At 45.4% G+C, this 21,996-nt stretch overlaps 1 protein-coding gene across 1 annotated transcript; it reads right to left on the bottom strand.

The window, feature by feature from the left end:
• Positions 1–12,380: 12,380 nt before the first annotated feature.
• On the bottom strand, positions 12,381–19,562 carry C11H2orf69 (chromosome 11 C2orf69 homolog). The gene is made up of 2 exons (XM_005310336.4): positions 19,172–19,562; positions 12,381–16,503 (listed from the first exon to the last, which is right to left on the bottom strand). The coding sequence occupies exons 1-2, from the start codon at positions 19,463–19,465 to the stop codon at positions 15,670–15,672; spliced, it is 1,128 nt and encodes a 375-aa protein (XP_005310393.3). The 5' UTR covers positions 19,466–19,562; the 3' UTR covers positions 12,381–15,669.
• Between the last annotated feature and the right edge of the window lie 2,434 nt (positions 19,563–21,996).

Below are 21,996 nucleotides of genomic sequence, written 5' to 3'. Positions count from 1 at the left end.
TATAGAAGGAGCCCTATCTCCACAGCTGTTGCTATTGCACCAAACTGCATCACTGCTGACAGCAGCCAGTTGTACAGTACTTGATAAAGCAGGGTGAGGTTTTTATTCTACAGCTATGGGATTGGAGAGGAAGGCCCTGGTAATATTGTCATAAATATGGGATCAGTTGGGAGCACTTCAAGAACCCTCCACTAGTTGAGATGTATTGTGTGACGATATGAATAGAAATAGCATCTGTCAAGTGGATTCCATTCCTGAGACACAAGCCTGTTGCTTCCTGGTGGATGGAGCTATAATGCTGCTCTTGTTTTGTAAGATGAATGATAAGGGGACATCTGACAAATATGACATGCTGCCATTGTCCATTTAAATATCTCTGTTACTACTTACAGCGTAAGATAAATGTAGCTGAGGTTTTGTCATTTATCTGCCATTTAGGTTGGTCTGATGCTTCCAACAGTGTTGAGAATTGTGACTTGTCAAAAGCTGTTAGCAGGACTAAAGAGGTATGTGCCCCTAAGGCACAGAACAGGGGCTTCCTGCAGAAGCTAGGCCTTGCAACACTGGGCAGTTTATTCATCTAAATCCATTTTTGTTGGCAGCTGTAACTTAGAGAAAATAACTTCCCACCATGTGTATGGGCACAATGCCACCCTAATGAATAGGCATGAATGTAACCAGCCGGGCGATCTTGATGTGTATAAGTTATGCATACTGAGGGAAGAATTGCAACCTGAGAACACTGAAACACTTGATTCCTCTAAATTTCCACTTCTGTATTTAAAAGAACTGCACAGATAGAGGGGGTGGGGGTGGGGGGAGGAGGAATTAAGGTAGGATCTGTGCATCCAGGCACTGGACTTGGCAAGGGCTCAAGGACTGTCTCAGATTGGAGCAAAGGATCCCTGGAAAGGGTGTGCAGAGCATCCTAGAGGCCTCTTTGGGAACTGGGGACAAAGAGAAAGCAGCGTCAGGCTAGGGGCCAAGCTCCACCACAGAATCGCTACCTCATTCTGCATCCACCCTGGTAATTCTGGCTTCACTTGCTCTCAGCCAGACAGCAGCAGCAGCTTTCCAGAATGCCAGCCCACAGAGGTGCAGGGGGCTGCACTGTTCCTTCTTCCTCCGTGCCCAGCTCAGTAGAGCATTCTAACTTCTGCTGGCCAACTATACCCAAAGGAGGAAGATCGAGCTTGACGTAGTGGTTGGTGTCCTCCTTCGGTCACCTGAGCCACAAAGCCATGGCTGGGGCCTCTAGCTGCCGCAGTAATACAAATAATAATTCATAAGGAAGAAAGGTTGCATCAAGTAGCAGTCAACATGTTACTGATCTGTGAGTGTCACAGCTTGTAGGTAGGGCAGTAGTCTTATGGGGGACAGAGGAGGAAAGACTTTGGGGCTGGGCAATAGAAGAGAAAGAAGGGCCCTGTGGATTTTAAATGCCCTTTCTCCTGCTGCTGTTCCTACTGGTGGAGGTGTTAAGGCAGGGGTCGGCAACGTTCGGCACGCGGCTCTCCAGGGTAAGCACCTGGTGGGCCGGGCCAGTTTATTAACCTGCTGACGCAGCAGGTTCGGACGATCACGGCCCCCACTCGCCACGGTTCGCCGTCCCTGGCCAATGGGGGCAGTGGGAAGCGGCGCGGGCCGAGGGATGTGCTGGCCGCGGCTTCCCACCACCCCCATTGGCCCGGGACGGCGAATCGCAGCGAGTGGGGGCTGCGATCGGCCGAACCTGCCGCATCAGCAGGTAAATAAACTGGCCTGGCCCGCCAGGGTGCTGAACGTTGCCGACCCCTGTGTTAAGGTTTTCTACAGTACTAGTTACTGTAGCATCTGAAGGTATGCCTTAATGGCTTCTAGGCCACAATTGCAGAGCCACAATTATTCAGGATGCAGTTTTGAAATATTTTTCTTCGGTGGCTTTTATTATATGTAAAAATTCTAACCCCAAATTAATCCTATATGTAACTTCATTGCAATCAAGGGCTGAGATGACCCAGTGTGGTGTTTGAAAAAATTCTCTTGTTTAGTATAGCATGAAGTTTGGGTCAGGGCACAGAATATTTCAATATGTGAACCAAATGCTGTAGTAAATGCAGCTATTTGTCTTACACAAAACAGTTCATTTAAACATGCTGTCCACACAACCTTTCTTAAAGTGGCACCATTACGTTTTTCTATTTAAAATAGAAACTGATGATGTCCTCTTGCTTCTGGCAACACTAACTCCCTTTCCCCCTCCTCCGCCAGTGTTCTGGTGGAGCTCTGTAGGGATGAACCATTCCCTCTCTATGGCCTCTCTACGGACATTGCCAATAATGATGCCAATTGTGTTGTGGATATTTGTCTAGTAGAAAGTGGTCTGAGATTACGCACAATTCCAGGCAAGTCAATGGAAAAACTTACAGTTTGCCACTGCTTGGACGGTCCCATTTTGAACTGGTATCTTAAATCCTCCTTTTTATAACTTTTTTAAATGAAGCAATGATCATTCCTTTTCTTAAGCCTATCATCTGAGAGCATTCATTGTCATCTGGTTTTTTTTCTTTTATTTGATGATGACCTGATTAGTTGTGAAAATCCTGATGCTACTATGTAGAAGTAAATTGAGCTTGTTTCATCATATCATGTTGGTGTAAAATTGGAGTAGCACAGTGGTGGATTAGGTCCAACATGTTCAAGGAATAACTTCAAGCTAAGATGATTAGTGAATATATATCAACCTAAAATCACAGTTACTAAAATAATATGCTTGGAAGTGGACTTGTTAGTGTTGTGTGGGATTTTGGCCTTCTGGGACCCAAAGCAAAATGGAATTTTGCCACAATAAACCAGAAAGTTCTGTGTTTGGGTATTTGCCAAAATTTTAGTTTTTCTAACCTAACTACACAAAGAATACTAAACAGAAATACTTCAAATAGCATATATAACATAGCAATAAAGATGGATGATACGGTCATAAGAGAAGGTGAAGCTGAGATAGTTAAATGTAGGCAACCCCGCAAAACACTAGTCAAAACTTGGCCACCCCCTTATGTTTTGTTACACTGCAACAACATTGGTGACTGACACATCTTAAATGTAACTGATTTTATTGCAAACCAACATCTGGAAAGAATTTAAAACAATATTTACTCTTGGTAGGATTACAAAGGGCAACTCTTGATTTTAGATGATATACATTATGTATTTTTCTTAGCACAGTTGCCATGGAAAAGAAAAATCAAACGTAAAACATGCATGTCAAAATATAAATGTCAGACTATTAGCATGGGCTATCTAAACTATCCATTACAAAGCACTGAGCTGGCTGAACAATGTGACACTTTAAAAAATGAAATAAAAACCTCATGTAATGGAATGTCCAACAGACATTTATATATTCATCTCCCTGCCTATCTTGCTGGTATACATTGTTTTCAATGGCTGTTGACAGGACTGGAGATTGACCCTTGGTGTTACCCAAACAAGTCATGAAAACATTTAATATCAGAGGTAGAGCAATAGGCTGAGCCCTTCTAAGTGCTTAGGATGAAACTCTACTTGCTTCACTTATACAAGTAGTCCTGTTGGGGGGGCTACTAGCATAAGTAAGGCAAGCTGGATTTTACCCATAGTGGCCCTTATACTAAACTTTGTTAACAGCACCAATGTCCATTATTTTACCACTTCAAAAATAATTACTTGGCAGCTTTGTCGTTTACTCTCTGTACACAGACATCACTTCCCAAATGTGTTTTTCCAGTTTAGGTCTCTGGACATCTAGTAAATGCACTGCATAGGCTAAATATGTTACAGATGCCCAGCACCCAATGGCAGTGTATTACCTATAATGTAGCTTATATACAAGGGCTCGACCCCCACAGGCCAACATCAATAAGTGCAAATTCTGCTAATCATAATGGGAAGAATACATGAAATCCTACAATTTCCAAAAATTGATTGGTGTGCAAATACATGTAAGTTTCTTCCAACTTATTTTTGAAACAGCTCATGGTGTGGGGGATAGATTCTGATCTCTGTCTGAAAGGTTTGACACTTGTTACTCCCTCACAGAGAGATGGAGCAGCAAGGACTGAGAGCAGACTATTTCTTTTTCTGGTGTTTGTGTTGTTAACGCATTCCTATTTAACATTTTAGAGCGACTTGGAAACACTAAGACAAAAGAACTGCTCGCTCATGCAAAGCACCCTGCTGGTCCGTATGGTACTATGCGCAAAACAAAAATTAGAGGGTATATACCTGCAATAATTCATATTTGTATCGTAACTGACAATTTTTGCTGTGAAAAGATTTTTGGGTTTCAGAGGCCAAGCTTAAAGCTTTTATTACAGAAACTCAACATATTTCCAGCAATAATGGCTGGGGAAGGGAAGTTTTACTGGACTAGACTTAATAACTTCATGTGGTAGCCACTCCTTTGAAAATCCCCCTAGAACAGTAGTTTTTGACTTGTGGTCCACAGTCCCCGGGGGGTTCGCAGACTACGGCTAAGATTTCCAAAGGGGTCTGCACCTCATTTGAAATTTGTTAGGGCTCTGCAAATGAAAAAAGGTTAAAACCCACTGCCCTACAGGCAAATCATCAGGGGACTTAAAGAACCATGATTTCCCTTTCCCGTTTTGGGATGTCTGCTGCATTAGTCCCTTGACCAGATTTTGGTAAACTTTGCATTAACACTTCCTTTGGTGACAGCAATTTGGAAAAGTCCGGCACTCCAGTGCTGAAAGGAACAAGACAACAGCAAACAGAAGAGCTCCCCTCAAAATCTGTTAGAAGAAAACAAAACCCTTTTTTAAAACTCTGAAGAGAGAAATGTTTGCTTATATTTGAAATGGAGACCTTGAAAGTAGAATATGATATAACTGCATCCACAGTAGAGGCTGCAGTTTCTTAAATCTATATAGTTAAATCTGTACAAAAACTGTAGACCAGCCCTTTGGCAGATAATAAAGGTGCTGACTCATCACGACTGTTTTCAGACAATTGTGAAGCAGACATGCCAAACCTGTGGGAAAAACAAAACAAACAAAGAAATTGGGCTTGTTTTGGCTTAATTGGCTTGAGTTGTTTGTTGGGCTTGTAGCTTGTTGCTGCTTTTTTTTTTTTTTTTAAATTGGCTCCCGACAAGGGGAGGTGGGGGAGAGTCAAGGGTTCACAGCGGGCCCACCACAGTCCCAGACTGCACGCCGGGGGATCTAGTCCCATAGAGTGTTGGGGTTCTTAGGGATTGCCTTGTTTTGAAATCTGATTAGCTTGATGTTTGGCTTATTGTGGACGTCGGGGTCCTTATTTACCACATGAAAGTTGGCAACTGTGTCGTGAAGGCGTTTCTTAATAGAGATAATACCTTAAAGAGGGTTGTGAGGCTTAATGTTTGCAAAGTGCTTTGAGTTCTTTGTCTGAAATGTACCGTAGAAGTGGAAAGGAGTGTTACTGTTCTGTGAGATATCTTTTGAGAGAGTTACCAAAGTCAAGGCTACTTTGGAAGGATGAGAGAGAGCCTGAGAAAACAAGACCACAGACCTGCCTGTTTGCATGGAAAGTGTTATTTGAACAGGTAGGAGAACTTTCCATTAAACCAGTCCAGAGCCAGTTTGTACATAAGAAATGCACCTGAGAACCGAATTGCTGTGCTGCTGACGGATAAGCCATTGCTGGACTAAGAGCATGATTCCTAGAGAACACTTGGTGCGTGGGTGGGTAGAAACAAACAGAGAGCTGAGTTTTTATTGAGAGAAAAGGTGTACTCCACCATGAAGTCAACTATCCACTACAAGACTTTCATCTTGAATATAGTCCATTAAAAGGGTTTCTTCTAGATTAAAGGATAATAGTAATTTAGATCTGTTTAAATTCAAGTATCATTACTAGTGGAGGGATGGTGGTGGGAATTGCATTAATGAAATGCTTCTTACTACATCATTTATATCATTATGGAATATAAACTTAGTATCACAAAGGAGAAAACAGCATGGCGCTGTCTTTTCAAAGTGCTCAGCACCTACAATTTTAGTGCAGAATTGCAAGAGAGCTGTGCTCTCATTTAGGCACTTCACTGAAGTGGTTAAAGTGCTCATATCACAGCCACATCCACTGTTCTCAATGGTCCCAATTCAGGAAGGCACTTAAGCACATGCGTAAGTGTTTTCCTGGATAGGGTTGTGTGGTGAGTCGGTATTGGTGAACCGGGAAGTGGGCGGGCTCACCCGCCTACTACTAAAGGCCCCTCCCCCAGCCTAGCGGGAGGGACCACTGGACCCAGTTTGTGTGGTGAGTCGGTATTGGTGAACCGGGAAGTGGGCGGGCTCACCCGCCTACTACTAAAGGCCCCTCCCCCAGCCTAGCGGGAGGGACCACTGGACCCAGTTTGTGTGGTGAGTCGGTATTGGTGAACCGGGAAGTGGGCGGGCTCGCCCGCCTACTACTAAAGGCCCCTCCCCCAGCCTAGCGGGAGGGACCACTGGACCCAGTTTGTGTGGTGAGTCGGTGTGGCTCCCCTCCTGCCCAGCAGAGGGAGCACCCTTGCAGGCACCCAAGTGGGCGGAGCCACCGCCGCCTGTTCCCACCCCCCTGAAGTCAAGGGGTGGGACAGGAAGTATAAAGGCCAGCCGCCGGAGCTCAGTCAGGGCCCAGCCGCCACACGGAGCGGATGTGCCGCCGGGAGCTCGTGGCTGGGAGACCGCTGAGACCCGAGACCGTTGCCCAAACTGGCTGGAGCTCACCCGAGCCCACTACGAGGAGGAGCCGCCAGAGCCCCCCCCCCCCCCGCATCCGGTATTGGGAGGAGCCGTCGGACCTGCCCCGCGCCAACTACGAAGGCGAGGAGCTTCCAGAGCCCCTCCGCCCCTGTTGTTACCCGGAGGAGCCACCGGAGCCTCAGTGGCCGGATTTCCCCGAGGAGCTGCCGGACCTGCCCCCAAGCCCCGGGCGAGAGGAACCGATGCTGGTGGACTGGCCCGGACCCGGTGGCACCAAAGAAGTAGGCCCTGAGGGGGAACCAGGAAGTAGCCCGGGGGTAGCCGACCCCGGTCAGGCTGCAGACGCATGTGAGCCGATGTCAGTGTGTTTCGGGCAGGATACCCCACTGACCAGCAGCGGTGATAGCCGCTGCTACGGCCCCGGGCTGGAACGCAGTGGAGTGGGTGGGCCTGCGTCCCCCCCTGCCACCCCGCTCTTGGGTGGCAGGTTTCCCCCTCACCCAAAGCTCAGGTGTAGGGAACCTGAGTCTACCTAACTGTTGTTTGCTCAGCTCCTGTACCAAAGGGCCTGAGCCCCCCTAAATTGTTGTATGGTGGCTCAGCCCCTGTACCAAAGGGCCTGAGCTGTGACTGTTTGTGCCCCGCCCTGATACAGGGCCTGGGCCTCCGAACTACTCGTTGCATTGCCCTGCACCCAAGGGCCTGAGCCCCCTAACTGTTTGTTTGCTCAGCCCCTGCATGAGGGCCTGAGCCCAGAACTAATTGTTTGTATGCTCTGCCCCTGCACCAGAGGACCTGAGCCCCTGACCTAACTGGTTGTTGTTCCACCACTGGTGAGTCGGTGTGGCTCCCCTCCTGCCCAGGAGGGTCGAGCCCCGGTACAAACCTCCTACAGGTTGCTTTCCAGAGTCAGGGCCAACGGGAGCTGTTGGATGCTCAACTCCTTTGTTAATCTGGTCTATGTTACCTTCATGGAATGGGTTAACATTTCCATAGTGATTTCAACTGATCTTATTAACAGAATGCTTAACAACTTCCTAATAGACTTTTACATTTGTGAGCCCCTACTGTGTTGAATGATTAAATTAAAACTACTAGAAAGCTCTCATTAGAAATGTTAATCAGAAACAGTGTGGTGACTAAGTGCCCTTCAATTAGCACTAAATTACTGCTTGAAGTAATACATTAGTAATGTCAATTATACACCCCCCCGCCCCGTAACTCTTCCTCTACTCCCGCTTCCCCCCCTCCAGTAAAAAATTAAACCCTAATTAAACTTTAACAGTCAGACTTCAGTTTATTTTGATTAAAGTGTCACCAGTCGTTGTTTAAATCAATGTCGTTGTCCTACATTTCTGGCATTAAGTGTATTTAGATTGTAAAGTCTATCTGAATCCCTAAATCTTTGCTAATGAAGCGTGCTGCTTTTTAGAACACAATTTGGATGGAGTTAACTCACGCTCCCTCCCCCGAAGCTTGAGGAAAAATAACTTTCACTAGTGATACTTTTTCATCACATACATTTGAATTAAAATAAAAAAGATGAACACTCAGTTCTGAACTATGTATTTAGTCTATAGCTAACATTAGGAATCTGATTTAGGGCTAACTCCCCTTTTACCATTCTGAATCAAGGTTTTCTGAGTTCATCCAGTAAAGTATTTATACTGTATATATGGCAAGAAAACCGTAAAGGATGCAGTAGCTTCAATTACATAATTTCTGAAATATTAAGGACAAGATTTGAGGAAATAACCAAAGTGAATCTCTTGTCCAATATGAAATGCACAGGTTGTTTTCAGAGGGACTCAAATATATTTTACTTTTAACTGTCTCTTTACAATTCAGATATGATGGGAAAAGATTTTACTATCAGCTGGAGAAGAATAGAAAAGCAAAACGTCATTCCAGGTAAATGAAAGGCACAACTATTTTGAAAAAATCCCAACTCACCCACCCACCCAGCTTGTAAGAAGCTGGTGTGGAAAACCCCATCCTGGAATGCTGGCACAGTGAGCAACTTCCTCTTTATCTCCGCTTACAGCTCCAATCTCTTTAATCCTCTATTTCAGTTAAACAAACTCACTGTACCTCCCCCAAGAGAACATGAAGGAATGGGGAGAGTATTAGAGGAGGACATTTTTTCATATGCATCTCTCACAAACAGATGCTTCCTTTTCAACACTAAGAATAATGGAAATGATATTTGTACTGTGGGCTCTCTCCGCTTGAGTTTTGTTTGTAATACGTAAAGTACAAAATGAGCTAAATCCAGCAGTAAGCTAATCACAGATCACAAAAACCGGGGTACTTTGAAAAGATAAAAAGCAATCAAGATTTTGGTTCCCACTTGATGACATGTAAATGGATTTTCTAATGGCATTATTTTGAACTTTTGGTATGTCAAAACCTGCTACACAAGCAGGTCACTGGAGACATTATGCTGCTTGCAACTAAAGATCAAAACGCTCTCCAGGGTTCTTTAGTATCGGCACTCAATCCAAATTCTCAGGTTATTCCCCCCCGGCCCCGGATATATTACCATTTGTTGAAGTTGACTCTTCTTTTGTCTGTTCTATCATGGCTGGCCAAAAGGGAAGATTTTTAATTTTGTTTAAATCCATAACCTTTGGGACTGTCGAGGTATCCTATAAAAAGGTAGATATGAAAGGGAATTTAAACCCACCCACCCCTTAAATTTTTTTCAGGATTGCGAGAGAAATGGATGCAGAGGAATAAAATAGAAAGAAGGATAGATTTAAGTACCCAGGACAAGTCAGCACCATTCTTGATTTATATTCCCACCCAGTGAGTATATTCCTGAAAGTTGAATGCATCTCTTTAAAAGTACATAATGTGAGGTAAGCAGTCTTGTGGGTGTTTATGGAGGAAAGGTAAGAGATAAGTAGCATGGCTAAGCTAAAATGAATTAAGATCTCATCTTGTAAAAAGCCCCCTCTGGGTCCTGGTAGCAGAACAGAGAGAGAGGCTTAGACTGGATGACATTTCAGTCTAGTACTGAGCTACTGTAGCAGTGAACTGTCAGCTAGGGTGACCAGACGTCCCAATTTTATCGGGACTGTCCTGATATTTCCTTGTTTGTCCCGCGTCCTGACCAACGTTAGGTCGGGACTCTGGACAAACAAGCAAATACTCCGGAGCCCGGAAGTGCTCGTGCCCCCCCGCCCCAACTCTGCCCCCTCCTTCCCCCATTGGCTCCCTCCCTGCCTCTTCCCCAGGCTCGCCATTCCTCCTCCCTCTGGTGCTTGTGGAGGGAGGCCCGGGAGACACAGGGGAAGCGCGGGGCCAGGGTGAGTGAGAGTCCCGCCTGGCCTCAAGTGCAGGCAGGACTCAGTCGGGCGGCAGGGAGAGTAGGGGGGCGGCCTGTGGGGCCAGGCGGTGGCTGTTCTCCCCACCTGGACAGTGGGACTCGGGAGCAGCTGCTGCTGCAGCTCCCACTGCCGCGGGGGGAGGAAGCGGCCGATGGCCAAGCTCAGCGGCTGCGGCTCTGGCGCCCCCGAACCCCTCGAGCCCGGGCCTGTTGCGGGGACCCAGCAGTGCGCACGCTGAGCCCAGCCCCTGGCCAGTCATCTCTGGGCTGCTGCCCAGCTGGTGCTATCCCGTGGCGGCCCCGGAGTGGAGGCATCGGCAACCCAGCCCCCTTTGTTCCCCTGCTCTGCACCCACCGGCAGCCAAGCTCCCCCCCTCCTTCTCCTCCCATGAGCACACTGCAGCCCCGCTCCTCCCACTCCCTCCCAGTGCTTCCTGCCCCCTCTGCCGCCTAACAGCTGTTTGGTGGCACTTCTGGGAGGGCGGGGACACAGCCCGCTCAGGGGAGGAGAAAGGGCAGGGACTTGGGGGAAGGGGGTGGAATGAGCACCCACTGGGCAGAGGGGAAGTTGGCGCCTATGGCCTCAGAAGGCCCTATCTGCAGTGCAGAGGTTGCACAACCCCTACATAGAATATCAGGGTTGGAAGGGACCTCAGGAGGTCATCTAGTCCAACCCCCTGCTCAAAGCAGGACTAATTCCCAACTAAATCATCCCAGCCAGGGCTTTGTCAAGCCTGACCTTAAAAACTTCTAAGGAAGGAGATTCCACCACCTCCCTAGGTAACCCATTCCAGTGCTTCACCACCCTCCTAGTGAAAAAGTTTTTCCTAATATCCAACCTAAACCTCCCCCACTGCAACTTGAGACCATTACTCCTTGTTCTGTCATCAGGTATCACTGTCTAGATCCATCCTCTTTGGAACCCCCTTTCAGGTAGTTGAAAGTAGCTATCAAATCCCCCCTCATTCTTCTCTTCTGCAGACTAAACAATCCCAGTTCCCTCAGCCTCTCCTCATAAGTCATGTGCTCCAGCCCCCTAATAATTTTTGTTGCCCTCTGCTGGACTCTTTCCAATTTTTCCACATCCTTCTTGTAGTGTGGGGCCCAAAACTGGACACAGTACTCCAGATGAGGCCTCACCAATGTCGAATAGAGGGGAATGATTATGTCCCTCGATCTGCTGGCAATACCCCTACTTATACAGCCCAAAATGCATTAGCCTTCTTGGCAACAAGGGCACACTGACTCGTATCCAGCTTCTCGTCCACTGCAACCCCTAGGTTCTTTTCTGCAGAACTGATGCCTAGCCATTCGGTCCCTAGTCTGTAACAGTGAATGGGATTCTTCCGTCCTAAGTGCACGACTCTGCACTTGTCCTTGTTGAACCTCATCAGGTTTCTTTTGGGCCAATCCTATAATTTGTCCAGGTCCCTCTGTATCCTATCCCTACCCTCCAGCATATCTACCACTCCTCCCAGTTTAGTGTCATCTGCAAACGTGCTGAGAATGCAGTCCATGCCAACCTCCAGATCATTAATGAAGATATTGAACAAAACCAGCCCCAGGACTGACCCTTGGGGCACTCCACTTGATACCGGCTGCCAACTAGACATGTAATGAAGCCGAGCTTGCAGGGGTTGGGACTAGGCCTATAGATCTGTGATTACACAGTTCCACCCTCCTCCTCCTTCCCCCAATCCACAAAGGGTGAACAGCCAGGGTAGTCCTTGGACAGTCTTCCATAAAGAAACTGAAAAGATTGGGACTGTTTAGAAGAGACAGAAGGGATATGATAATGGTATACAAAATAAATGGTAGAGAGAAAGTAGATCTGAAACTATCCCCCCTCTGCCACAAAATCAGAAACAAGGGGCATTCATAAACACTGAGCTAAAAAGGATGAGCTGAAGAATCCACTATGTGGAAGGTGGAAACTGGGAATGGCTGAACAAGGAAGGTATGATGAAGGGAGCAAGACAGAGACCCAATTGAAGAGCACAAGGGGGGGGGGGGGGAGGAGAGACGTACATTGCAGACCTCTTGCAGTGTCCATCACAGCATTTAGAAATACTGTAGTATCTAAATTACCAAAATGTCTGTACTACTGTACAGTGGTTAATTATCTGACCACTTCTCATAAGGTAGCTTTTCTCTTTAAACTGTTAGAGTAGAACAAACTAGTATAGTTTCACTGCTTAACCTGCCATACCACAATTCCATCATAATTTAAATTCAATTTTAGTACAAACCTACACTGTTACATTTGCACTTGTATAAAGCATCTTGATTGTTTTATGGTTCATTTAGTCACCTTTAGAATTTTTTAAATAAAAGATAGCATAATTAAATAGATACAAATACATGTTCAAATTTAATGTTTTAACAGTATTTTTACACATATCCTCACATATGTTGGTGCTATATCAGTAAAACAAAGGGGGATAAAAAAAATCGCTGCAGCTAAGTTTCTAGAGATTTGAAAGTATATACACTTCTACACTAAATGAGGAACCTTGACAGTTTCACAGAGCTGAATCTTGTTCTAAAGGACATTTTACTATATACGGTTAAGAGAAATATTTTACTGTCTCTCAGGACAAACAGCAGATCACCTTACCTCTTTCTTAAGTAAGCCACTTTGACAACATTTAATACAAGGAGTACATGAATACAAATCCACAATAAAGTATATCTCACACCAGTTAACTGCAGATTCCTTGTTTAATACAGTTAGTTTTACATTCACACTGAGGTGGTTTCCCCCATAAAACTATTTAATTACTTTCCACATTGTCTGCACATATTTTTAGCATGCACTGAAGTGAATGACAGAGGCACCCTCCAATAGACCACTGCAACTGGCTAAAGAAAGTGAAAAAACAGCCAAAATATTTCAAATTAAAAAACAGGGACAAATAGCAAATCTTAGAACAAGAACCACTCTTAAAGATGGAAACATTTTAGAAGAACATTTATCTTCAAAGTAAAATGGAAACTATAATATGATCAAATATACTGGCTATCGTAAGCCACTTCTGTTGTACTGATGATTCAGATTTCCTTAGGACAACCATCCAGACACCTTGAGGGCACTGCCAACTAGTATAAATAGCTCTTCTCGCAGGTTTGTAATATCCTCTTAAAAGTGAAACTTTCCACTTTGGCTAGGACGGAATATTGTTTTGAAATGTGCCTATTACAGAATAGACAATTCTCTTTTCTTTGTGTACCAAGATTAATATCTGCATAACTTTGGAAAAGATTTTTCATTACACACACCCAAACACACCCCCACCAGTAAGGGGCATAAGATGCATTTTTCAGTCTAAGCGTGGATGATTTGCTTAAGACCTCTCAATTAGTAGATTTTTATTAAAGAGTCTACAAAATGTATGCTTTGTTGTCTTTAAAGCATATATTTCAAATAGAAAAACCCTGATTCCCATTTCGTGTGTAGTTAAGAGTGCTACCAGGGGTAATCCTCTCTTTCGGAATGTGCATATAAAGAAAGGTTAATAAAAATGTATTGAAAAGATAGTCAATGGGTAGTGTTGGCTAAAGCTTCCAATTAAACTTGAATAGCAGCAGAAGCTGGATATCACATCTTTGTGGAAAGTTTAGTGATTATGAATTCATTTTACATATTATATACTATAATTTTCTCCATTGGTTAAAGCACTTTAATGTATAATTACTGAATAGACTAATTTTTTTGTTCACTCATGAGCAAACATTTAAGCCCATCTAAGTTGATTTAACCTTAACAGGTAGTTTTACTCTGAAAAATGGCTCTGTAAAACATGGTATTTAGTGTGCAATGTTTTTCACGTGCTTCCCTATCAACTGTGCTAAGTTGACAAGTAAAAAAGATTTCTCTCGAGTCTAGCTTGGATTTTTCATTCTTGCACACCACCATCAGAACGATATGTCCATGCCAAATTATGTTTGTGACATCCATTTAACCTCCAGTGTTCTTGCACAGGGGTAGCTGAGTGGAATTAAACAATTGTGTGATGATGCATGAGGAAAAAAGAAGCCAGCTCCCTCTTTCAGCATTGTAGAGCTAAAAGGAGGAAAAATTAAGAACTGGCACTCAGCAAGCAGATATAACCCCGAGTACGGAACGAGTTGAGTATGGTGCAATTTGTACATTCTCTTTTCAAAGTAGACCGACACTAACTTTTGGTAGTTCCATCTTCACAACCAAGGGTTGCTGTAACAATTGTTTTACACACTTCTAGACAAAAATATTTTTTCAAACAACTATTGGTTCAACAGCTGTGGCTATCTTTAGGGTTAAGATTTCCCAAGCCAAGATTCATTTATCACCTGGATAAATATGAAAAAGACGTGTAAGGCAACAGATTCTATCCCTCACCCATCTTGTAGTAGTTTTGAAATACATTCAACTTTTGTGCCTAAACTAGCTGACCGCAGCCTTTGTACTTATCTAGTTTTGCACTTTGGTCAGAAAAAAATTGCATAGAAAATTATGCTTCTGAAAATAAAGCTGTATAGCTTGTGTGTGTGCAGTATACTAACAAACCATCATAGTTCTACAAACTGATCTTTCAAAATTCTTGTGAAATTAAGAACATGTTCTAGAATTTACCATATAACTTGCAATATATACCAGCATACAATATATCTCATGGCTTGATTTAGATGAACAGCAATTTGTTACAGATTTCACAAAGGGCCCAACAGTTTCAGATACAAATGGATTGACACACCTCACAGGTAACTGTTATAATCAAAGCATACGAGTTGTATGAGTTAGCCAAGCCTCAATATGAATAGGGAATGTTGAAACAGTAGTAAACTAAACACTAAAGAGCATTCTTGGTCATTTTAAAAATTATACCTACATGTTTAATATTCTCTAGTCTCCAAATGAAAAGCTACGTGATGGCAGATGGTTAGCAATTAGTTAATGGAACTTTCATAAGCACCTTGCCCTTTCTGTGGCTATCAGGAAGAATAGATTGACACCATTATTCCAACAGTAAATGTCATTTGTACTTTTGCTTCATTTAGGAAAAGTTACAGAACTAGCAGATTTAAACTATCCACATAGTACAATTTGCATTGAAGTATATAACCAAGACTGTTCCAACTATCATTTTTTCCTTTACGCCAAAAAGCTTAAAGATTGCTGTTTTCTACTGGCAGAGGTCAAAATTAGGTTTCCCAATAGAAGTGGCCTGACATTGAGGTACTGAGCACCTACAACTCCTACTGACAGCAATATATGACTTAGGAGCCTAACTTCAGGCAGCAGGGTTGAAAATTTTGGCCACAGAAATCAGTTTCAGATTAAATACAAACGTTTTGCACAAAAATGTCCATCTGTTACGTTAAAAAATACATCTATATATGGACAGTTGTTACTTTTTTCCAAGAGTCATACGATCTCTCTTGCTATAGGAATATCAGCACAAGCATCTAGGCTCTTTTGCCAAGCCCCTTCTTAAACCACATGAATTTATATATATACAGATTAACACGTTATAATGGATTTAGTACAATTCTTTAGAGACCGTCAGCGCAAAACAAATTGTAAGTCAACATTACAAGACTTATAATGTCAAAAGTGCTTTTGCAAAGAATACAGTACACAGATGTGTATTCAAAGTATCAAAATACTTCATGAACTCTGAAGTGGTTATCTAAGGAAGGGACTTCATCTGCAAAATGAAGCAGTTTATTTACTTGCACACCAAATTCTTCAAGAATCTGCACAAATTTCTTGTGCTCCTTCCCAATCCATGACCTCATTGTATCAAACACTTGGTAAGGTGTAACATGAGCATGAACTGCAATCCCTGTCTCTGCAAATTCTTTCAACACTTCAGGGTCAGTAACCCAAGTATTGCTTCCTCCAGAGTGACCACCATCCAGCCAGTAAAATGCTCTTATATTTTTTATAAAGGCATCTGTGTTCTTGTCCTTTTTCGCTTCTTTTAACTCATAAAGCAGCTGGTTCAAAATCACACAACCTTTACTGAAGCCAATCAAAGTAAATGATGCTTCACCTATAACAGATGGTGTGCCAAAACTCATAGCAGAATTATCAGAATATTCCCAATTTCTCTCTCTCTCTGATGCTGGACAGCCATTTGTAGTAGGAACAGATTTTGATTTACAAACAGCTATCGTTTCATCCTTGTTGAAATTATACACACTCTTTTGGGACAGCAAAATGTTCTGGGTGATACTGAATGCATTAACTAGCAACGCATGAAGGTGTGTGAAAGCTCCAAGGTCACTGCTGTGTTCTGGTGCTCCAAACAAATTACTTGCCACAAAATTATCATAGCAGCTGAATTTGTGCAGATGCATACGGGAACATTTTACAACCCAAACATAACTATTAGGGAATCGGCGAGCGAGTATAGTAGCAATGTTTTCTAAACTCCAGCACTCCCATTGAAAGTTTTCTGGATGGCAGGCCATAACGTCACGATAGTTCTGAAAGAAACGAGACAGACAATACATTACTATGCTGTAAGAATGCAGTGTTTCTGGTGAGCAAAGGTTTAACTCTCGGTTTGTTTCAGACTCTCTAGCACAAGTACTTATGGAAAGGGCTATGGTTGGCTGCTAGAGAGAGATACATGATTGTCTTTGGGAAAGTATGTCTTTGAGACATTCAACACCCAGGATCACAGGATGAGGTTAATCTCCAAAACGGGAAGCACATGTTTTCTTTCTGATAAGTAAAATATGTAAACTTAAACAAGTCTTAAAGAAAAGATGTTGCTCACTGCACACACATTATAGCAAAAATATTACCCAAATACAGCATTCAGTCTCCAAGTGTTGATTTTTATTGTGTTCTGGTGAATTCCCACTTCAAAAGGCTAAGATTCTGTAGACTACAGATTACATTCAATTATATTCAGCCTCACAAAAATATTAATTCACCATTATTGTTTGGCCTTAAAATTTAAAATGTAAAACTATTTTTAACATCACTTTAAGGATAAAAAATGCACAGGAAACTAATCAAAGACATCATCGATCTCATTTCTTTTTAAGAAAGGTTAATGCATTCCACTTATATCCACCTTGCTAACAGTGCAAACAACAACTCCCAGAACTATGGGTGGTCTTCCACAGTCCTATTTCTATTAATGGAATAGAACTGATTAGCTTTTCATGAAAGATAATGCAAGAGAAATGACACACAACTCTTGACAACCCAGACCTAGTTTACAGAGGACAAAGTCCATGCTTCTTTGCACAGTCACAAACCTTAAAAAGCAAGATAAAATTGTGTTTGTGCAGGGTTTTTTTTTTTTTTTTTTGCTTCATTCTGTTTATGAAGGACGAAAAGGTTTTTTTTCCCCCCTAACAAAAAGTTACTCTTCTGCTTTCTTCACCACAGAAATATTGAAGTCAATAGGACTACTCAGAGACAAAGCTAAACACATGGGTAAGCCTTTGCAAGATCAGGGCCTCAATCTCTTGAGTCTCAGTTCCCCATCTGTGCAATAAATAATACTTCACTACCTCAGAAATATGTTGCAAGTATGAATTTGTTAGTGACTGTAAACCACTCAAATGCTCCCAACTGCCACAATAAGTAACTACAGAAGTCACAATAAGTTATTGTAACTGAACATCTCAATTATTGATGCCAGTGTCAAGAACTTTCAGGCCAAGAAACATTAATTACTGGTTTTAGGTAAGAGTTTCTGTGAAAGAACAAGCCTACTAGCCCTGGTTCAAGCAGTTTATAAACTTCACTTGTGTAGCTTATTAGCTTCCAAATCTAAATAGCTAGACTTAACATGTTATAATACATTAATGCATGGGGAGTAACTGTCAGAAAAAGAGAGAGTTAACTTCTTCTTAGTGTATGTGCAACGTGCCTCAGGTGGCACGTGACCAGAATGCATCACTGAATTTGGTCTGCTCGTTGGATCTTTAGCTTGCCCAGGCACTGACAGGGAGCACGACATGAATGCTGATCCATGTCCTCCTTCCCCCATTAACTGAACCTTAGAGCTGAGAAACCAAGTGCACTCAAGAGCCAGAAGACTACAGGAGCTAATGCTGCTCCACAGTTTGAGATTTACCATGTCCTGTTTCTCGTTAGATTTATTATATTACTGATGATAATGTTCGGGTAAATTGCTAACATTCTAGAGCAACCTTAACTTTTGATCACTCGATTTCACACCAATATTGTTTTATTAGATTTTTAAAATAATTGTCATACACATGCACACATCATCTTAATGAAATCTATTTTCACCCTAATAAAACAATTCAATTGTACAATACGGAGCTGTTCACTCTAACCAGAACTGCAGTGCACACACTACAGAGAAATGAAACAAATCAGGCATCAACTTTCACTCTACTTAACTGTAAAAACTCTCACTGTATCCAAATGTAAGTCGCTCCCAGTAGATCCAAGCACACAATATATTTAACATTGAGTTGCAATGCATACTATATAAGATAATCACACTAATATTCCACACTAGTGGACAGGACTGTATTTATCTATCTATAGCAGCATTTTTATAATGCTTGCCATAAGAACAGCCATACTGGATCAGACCAAAGGTCCATCTAGCCCAGTATCCTGTCTTCCGACAGTGGCCAATGCCAGGTGCCAGGGAATGAACAGAACAGGTAATCACCAAGTGACCCATCCCCAGCTTCTGGCAATCAGAGGCTAGGGACACCATCCCCGCCCAACCAGCAGCACCATTCCCAAGTGTACCACTGCACAGCACGCCTTTAGCTCCCTCCATTGGATTAACACCTGATGCGGGTATTAACCGTTTCTAATGGACACACCGACAGGCGCTCCGGGAGCAGCGCGCTAAGCGAGTCTGAAAATGCCCCAATGTAACAGAACAAAACTCTCCTCTCCTCGCAGGAGCAGGTTCAGCCTGACTTAGTACCGGGGGAACACGGGCGGGGCAGCGGCTCTACACCCCCGCCCCGTAGGGTCCCTAGGGGGGGAACACGCCAGGGCTGCCCCCGGCCCCTGTGAGGGGGGTCCCCGCCCCCAGGAGTTCGCGCTGGGGAGGGAACAGCCCGGGGCAGCGGCTCGGTCTGCTCGGCCCCCGCGCCGGCTCTACGGGCTCCCCGGCCCATCCGGCCGCCCAGTCGGTACCTGCACGTCCCCCGGGAAATAGACGACATGATGCCGAGGCGGCGGCGGCTGCTCCGGCGGCAGCAGCAGCAACAAGTCGTTGGTTCTGCAGGGGTCGGCGCCCGGCACCTGCGGCAGCCGCAGCCACGGGGGACTCGGGCGGGCGGAGGAGGAGCCGCCGCCCGAGGGCCCCGCCCCGCAGGTCGGCGGGGCTCGGCACAGGCTCATGGCCCTGGCCAGGCAGAGGAAGGCCGAGCCGACCAGGCCCCTCAGCACCGAGGTGGCGGCGGGCGAGTAGCGCCCGCGCCTGCTCATAGGAGCCACCAGCCCGCGCTGGGCCTCGCGCGGCGGCCGCAGCACCAGGCCACACCTGCCGCCGACCTACAGCGCATGCGCGAGCCGAGGGGTGGCGCCGCCGGAACGGAGGGGGTGGGCCCTATCCGCGGAGAGATTTCGGGGCGTGGTCTGTGGGAGCTCTCCCCCTATTGGCGGTTTCGCTTCCCGCGTTTTCTTGGAAATGGAACAGGGGAAAGACCAACGGGAAAGGGATGATGGCGATACGCATGCGCACAGGTCCTGTTCGTGCCCTAGACTTTTTGCAACGGGCATAACGGCTCCCTCCGAAGGGATGCGGCAGGACAAGTAAAAGCGCAGTGGGCGATAACTGCCCGTTGCTGACCCTGCAGCCCGCGCAGGAGTGGGGAATGGGAGGCAGCCAGGCCCAGAGGATGCCCGGCCTGCCTGGGCCCGCTGCCCCAAGTCCCGCCACCCGTCCACCCGCCTAAGCCTCTGGGAGGGAGTTTGGGTGTGGGAGGGGTGTGGGTGTGGGAGGGAGTTTGGGTGCAGGCTCTGGTCTGGGGCAGAGGATTTGGATATAGGGGTTGGACTCTGGGATGGAGTTTGGGTGCAGGGGGGTGGGGCTGTGGGAGGGGTGAGGGATTTGCTCTGGGAGGGAGTTTGGGTGTAGGAGATGGTGAGAGATGCATTGCTTTTCTTGAGCGGCTCCTGAAAGCAGCCTGCATCCCGCTCTGGCAGCAGCTCCTAGGCAGGGGGCTGGAGGGTCTCTGCACACCGTTGCCTGCAGGTACTGCCCCTGCAGCTCCCATTGGCCGCAGTTGGCAGAGTCGGCGTTCAGGGTGGGTGCAGTGTGCGGTGAGACCTCCCCCCCCAGGCCGCAGGGGCGTGCTGGCCGCTTCCAGGAGCGGGCAGCCAGGAAGCCGCCTTAGCCCCATTGCGCTGCCGGTGGCAGGGGCCCTGGGCCCTTTTGAATTGCTCGGGGAGGCAGGCGGGGCCTGGAGAGAGACCTGGCCCCTAACTTTGGTGGAGCCGGGCACCTGTGCTTTCATATTGGTGGAGCACGGGCCCATACAACTTGCCGCCCCTGGAGAGGACTGCGTTCAAGCAGCATGGCATCACAACACAGTGCTGGGTTAGGATAGGAGATGTCATGTTAACATAGTATGATGTCACAATGCTTCATTGTGATGCAGTGTTGCAGTGCCAAATGAAATGAGTATTAGGTCAAGCCATGACATCACAGCACTATGCAAAAATTGTTGCATGTCTCAATGTGATGTCATGGCCACATGTTGAAAAATCCATGTCATGGAGAGTGATAGTATTAAGTTCAAATAATACCTTGTTGAGCTGCTGTATTATGGGTAAACAGCCCTTGTGTAAATCACTATTTCACAGACTATTTCAAATCCTGAAATTTGCCCAATTTATCCAACCACAAGGAGGCAGAAGTGGGGAATGTCTGCTTCTGCCTCTCCACTGTTGGAAAAATCATGGTATTGGGTTAATTTGATTGTTGGAGGTTTGCTTCCTGGCTGGCTGGCTGATAGGAGAGGGGGCTGGTGCTGACAATGTGTGGCCATTAAGAGCCTCCGCCTAGCCCAAGACATTTTGAAATTTATTAAATTAATAGGGGACAATGTAATGGGATGGCCAAACCCTACACTGGCCCAAAAGGGTTAAAGGACAATACTCAGCTCAGGTAGCCCCAGCCATCCAAACCTGCAGAGCATGCACCAAATGAAGATGAAGCTTAGAAGGGAGCAACTCAGCTGAGATGAGGCAGAAAGATGGACCTATTTATGCTGAGGGCTCCTGAAGAAGCCGCCCTGTGACGACAAAGACTGCCTGCTGACGCCAATTGGGGCTGAAGGTTCATTTGTCTTTTTCTATCTCATGTTGGGCTTGCAAGATGTAGGGGGAGATGGTAGGAAGTGATTCAGGGAGGCAGCTCTGGGGACATGCCAGAGTGCCTGACTATGTTTCTCATAAGATCCTGGGTCAGAGCCTCATGGAGTGGGAGGGCATGGGCTCCCCTGCTCACCATTCTTGTTGGCGGGGGGGCACAAGCCTCATTTCCACACGCCTCTAGTAAGGAGAGGGCAAGGATGTTGAAAACCCTGACGTGAAGCTAAGCCACATGCAAAGGTTAGGAACTGGACTGAAGGCCTTTTCTCCTGAGAGGTGTGGCACTGGAAACTGGGTGTGCTAACTACTAGGCAACCTGGCCTTCTGAGGACTCTGTTACAGACAAATTTTCCCCTCCAGGGCATGGAACATAACATATTAGTGAGGCTTCTCTGTGCTTGAGCGGGGTGGTGGTGGTGACAGGATAGCACAGAGGATCTTTTAGAGAGTTGGGCAAGTAGATCCACTGGCTAGATGCTCTCAGAAGGGGCACATCACTTACGGTTGGCTACTTCAGACAAGGTTGAAGTAGCGGCCATGGTGTGGATGTTCTGGGGCCTGGACTGATGGTAGATTCTGCCTCTCTTCCCGAGTGCACAATCCACGTACATTTGCACCATCCATATGCATTTTGAGGCTTG

The sequence above is a fragment of the Chrysemys picta genome, chromosome 11 (assembly GCF_011386835.1).
Source record: "Chrysemys picta bellii isolate R12L10 chromosome 11, ASM1138683v2, whole genome shotgun sequence".
NCBI classification, from domain to species: Eukaryota; Metazoa; Chordata; order Testudines; family Emydidae; genus Chrysemys; species Chrysemys picta.
Note: the sequence above shows the minus strand (reverse complement) of the source record. Positions and strands in the feature narration are given on the sequence as shown.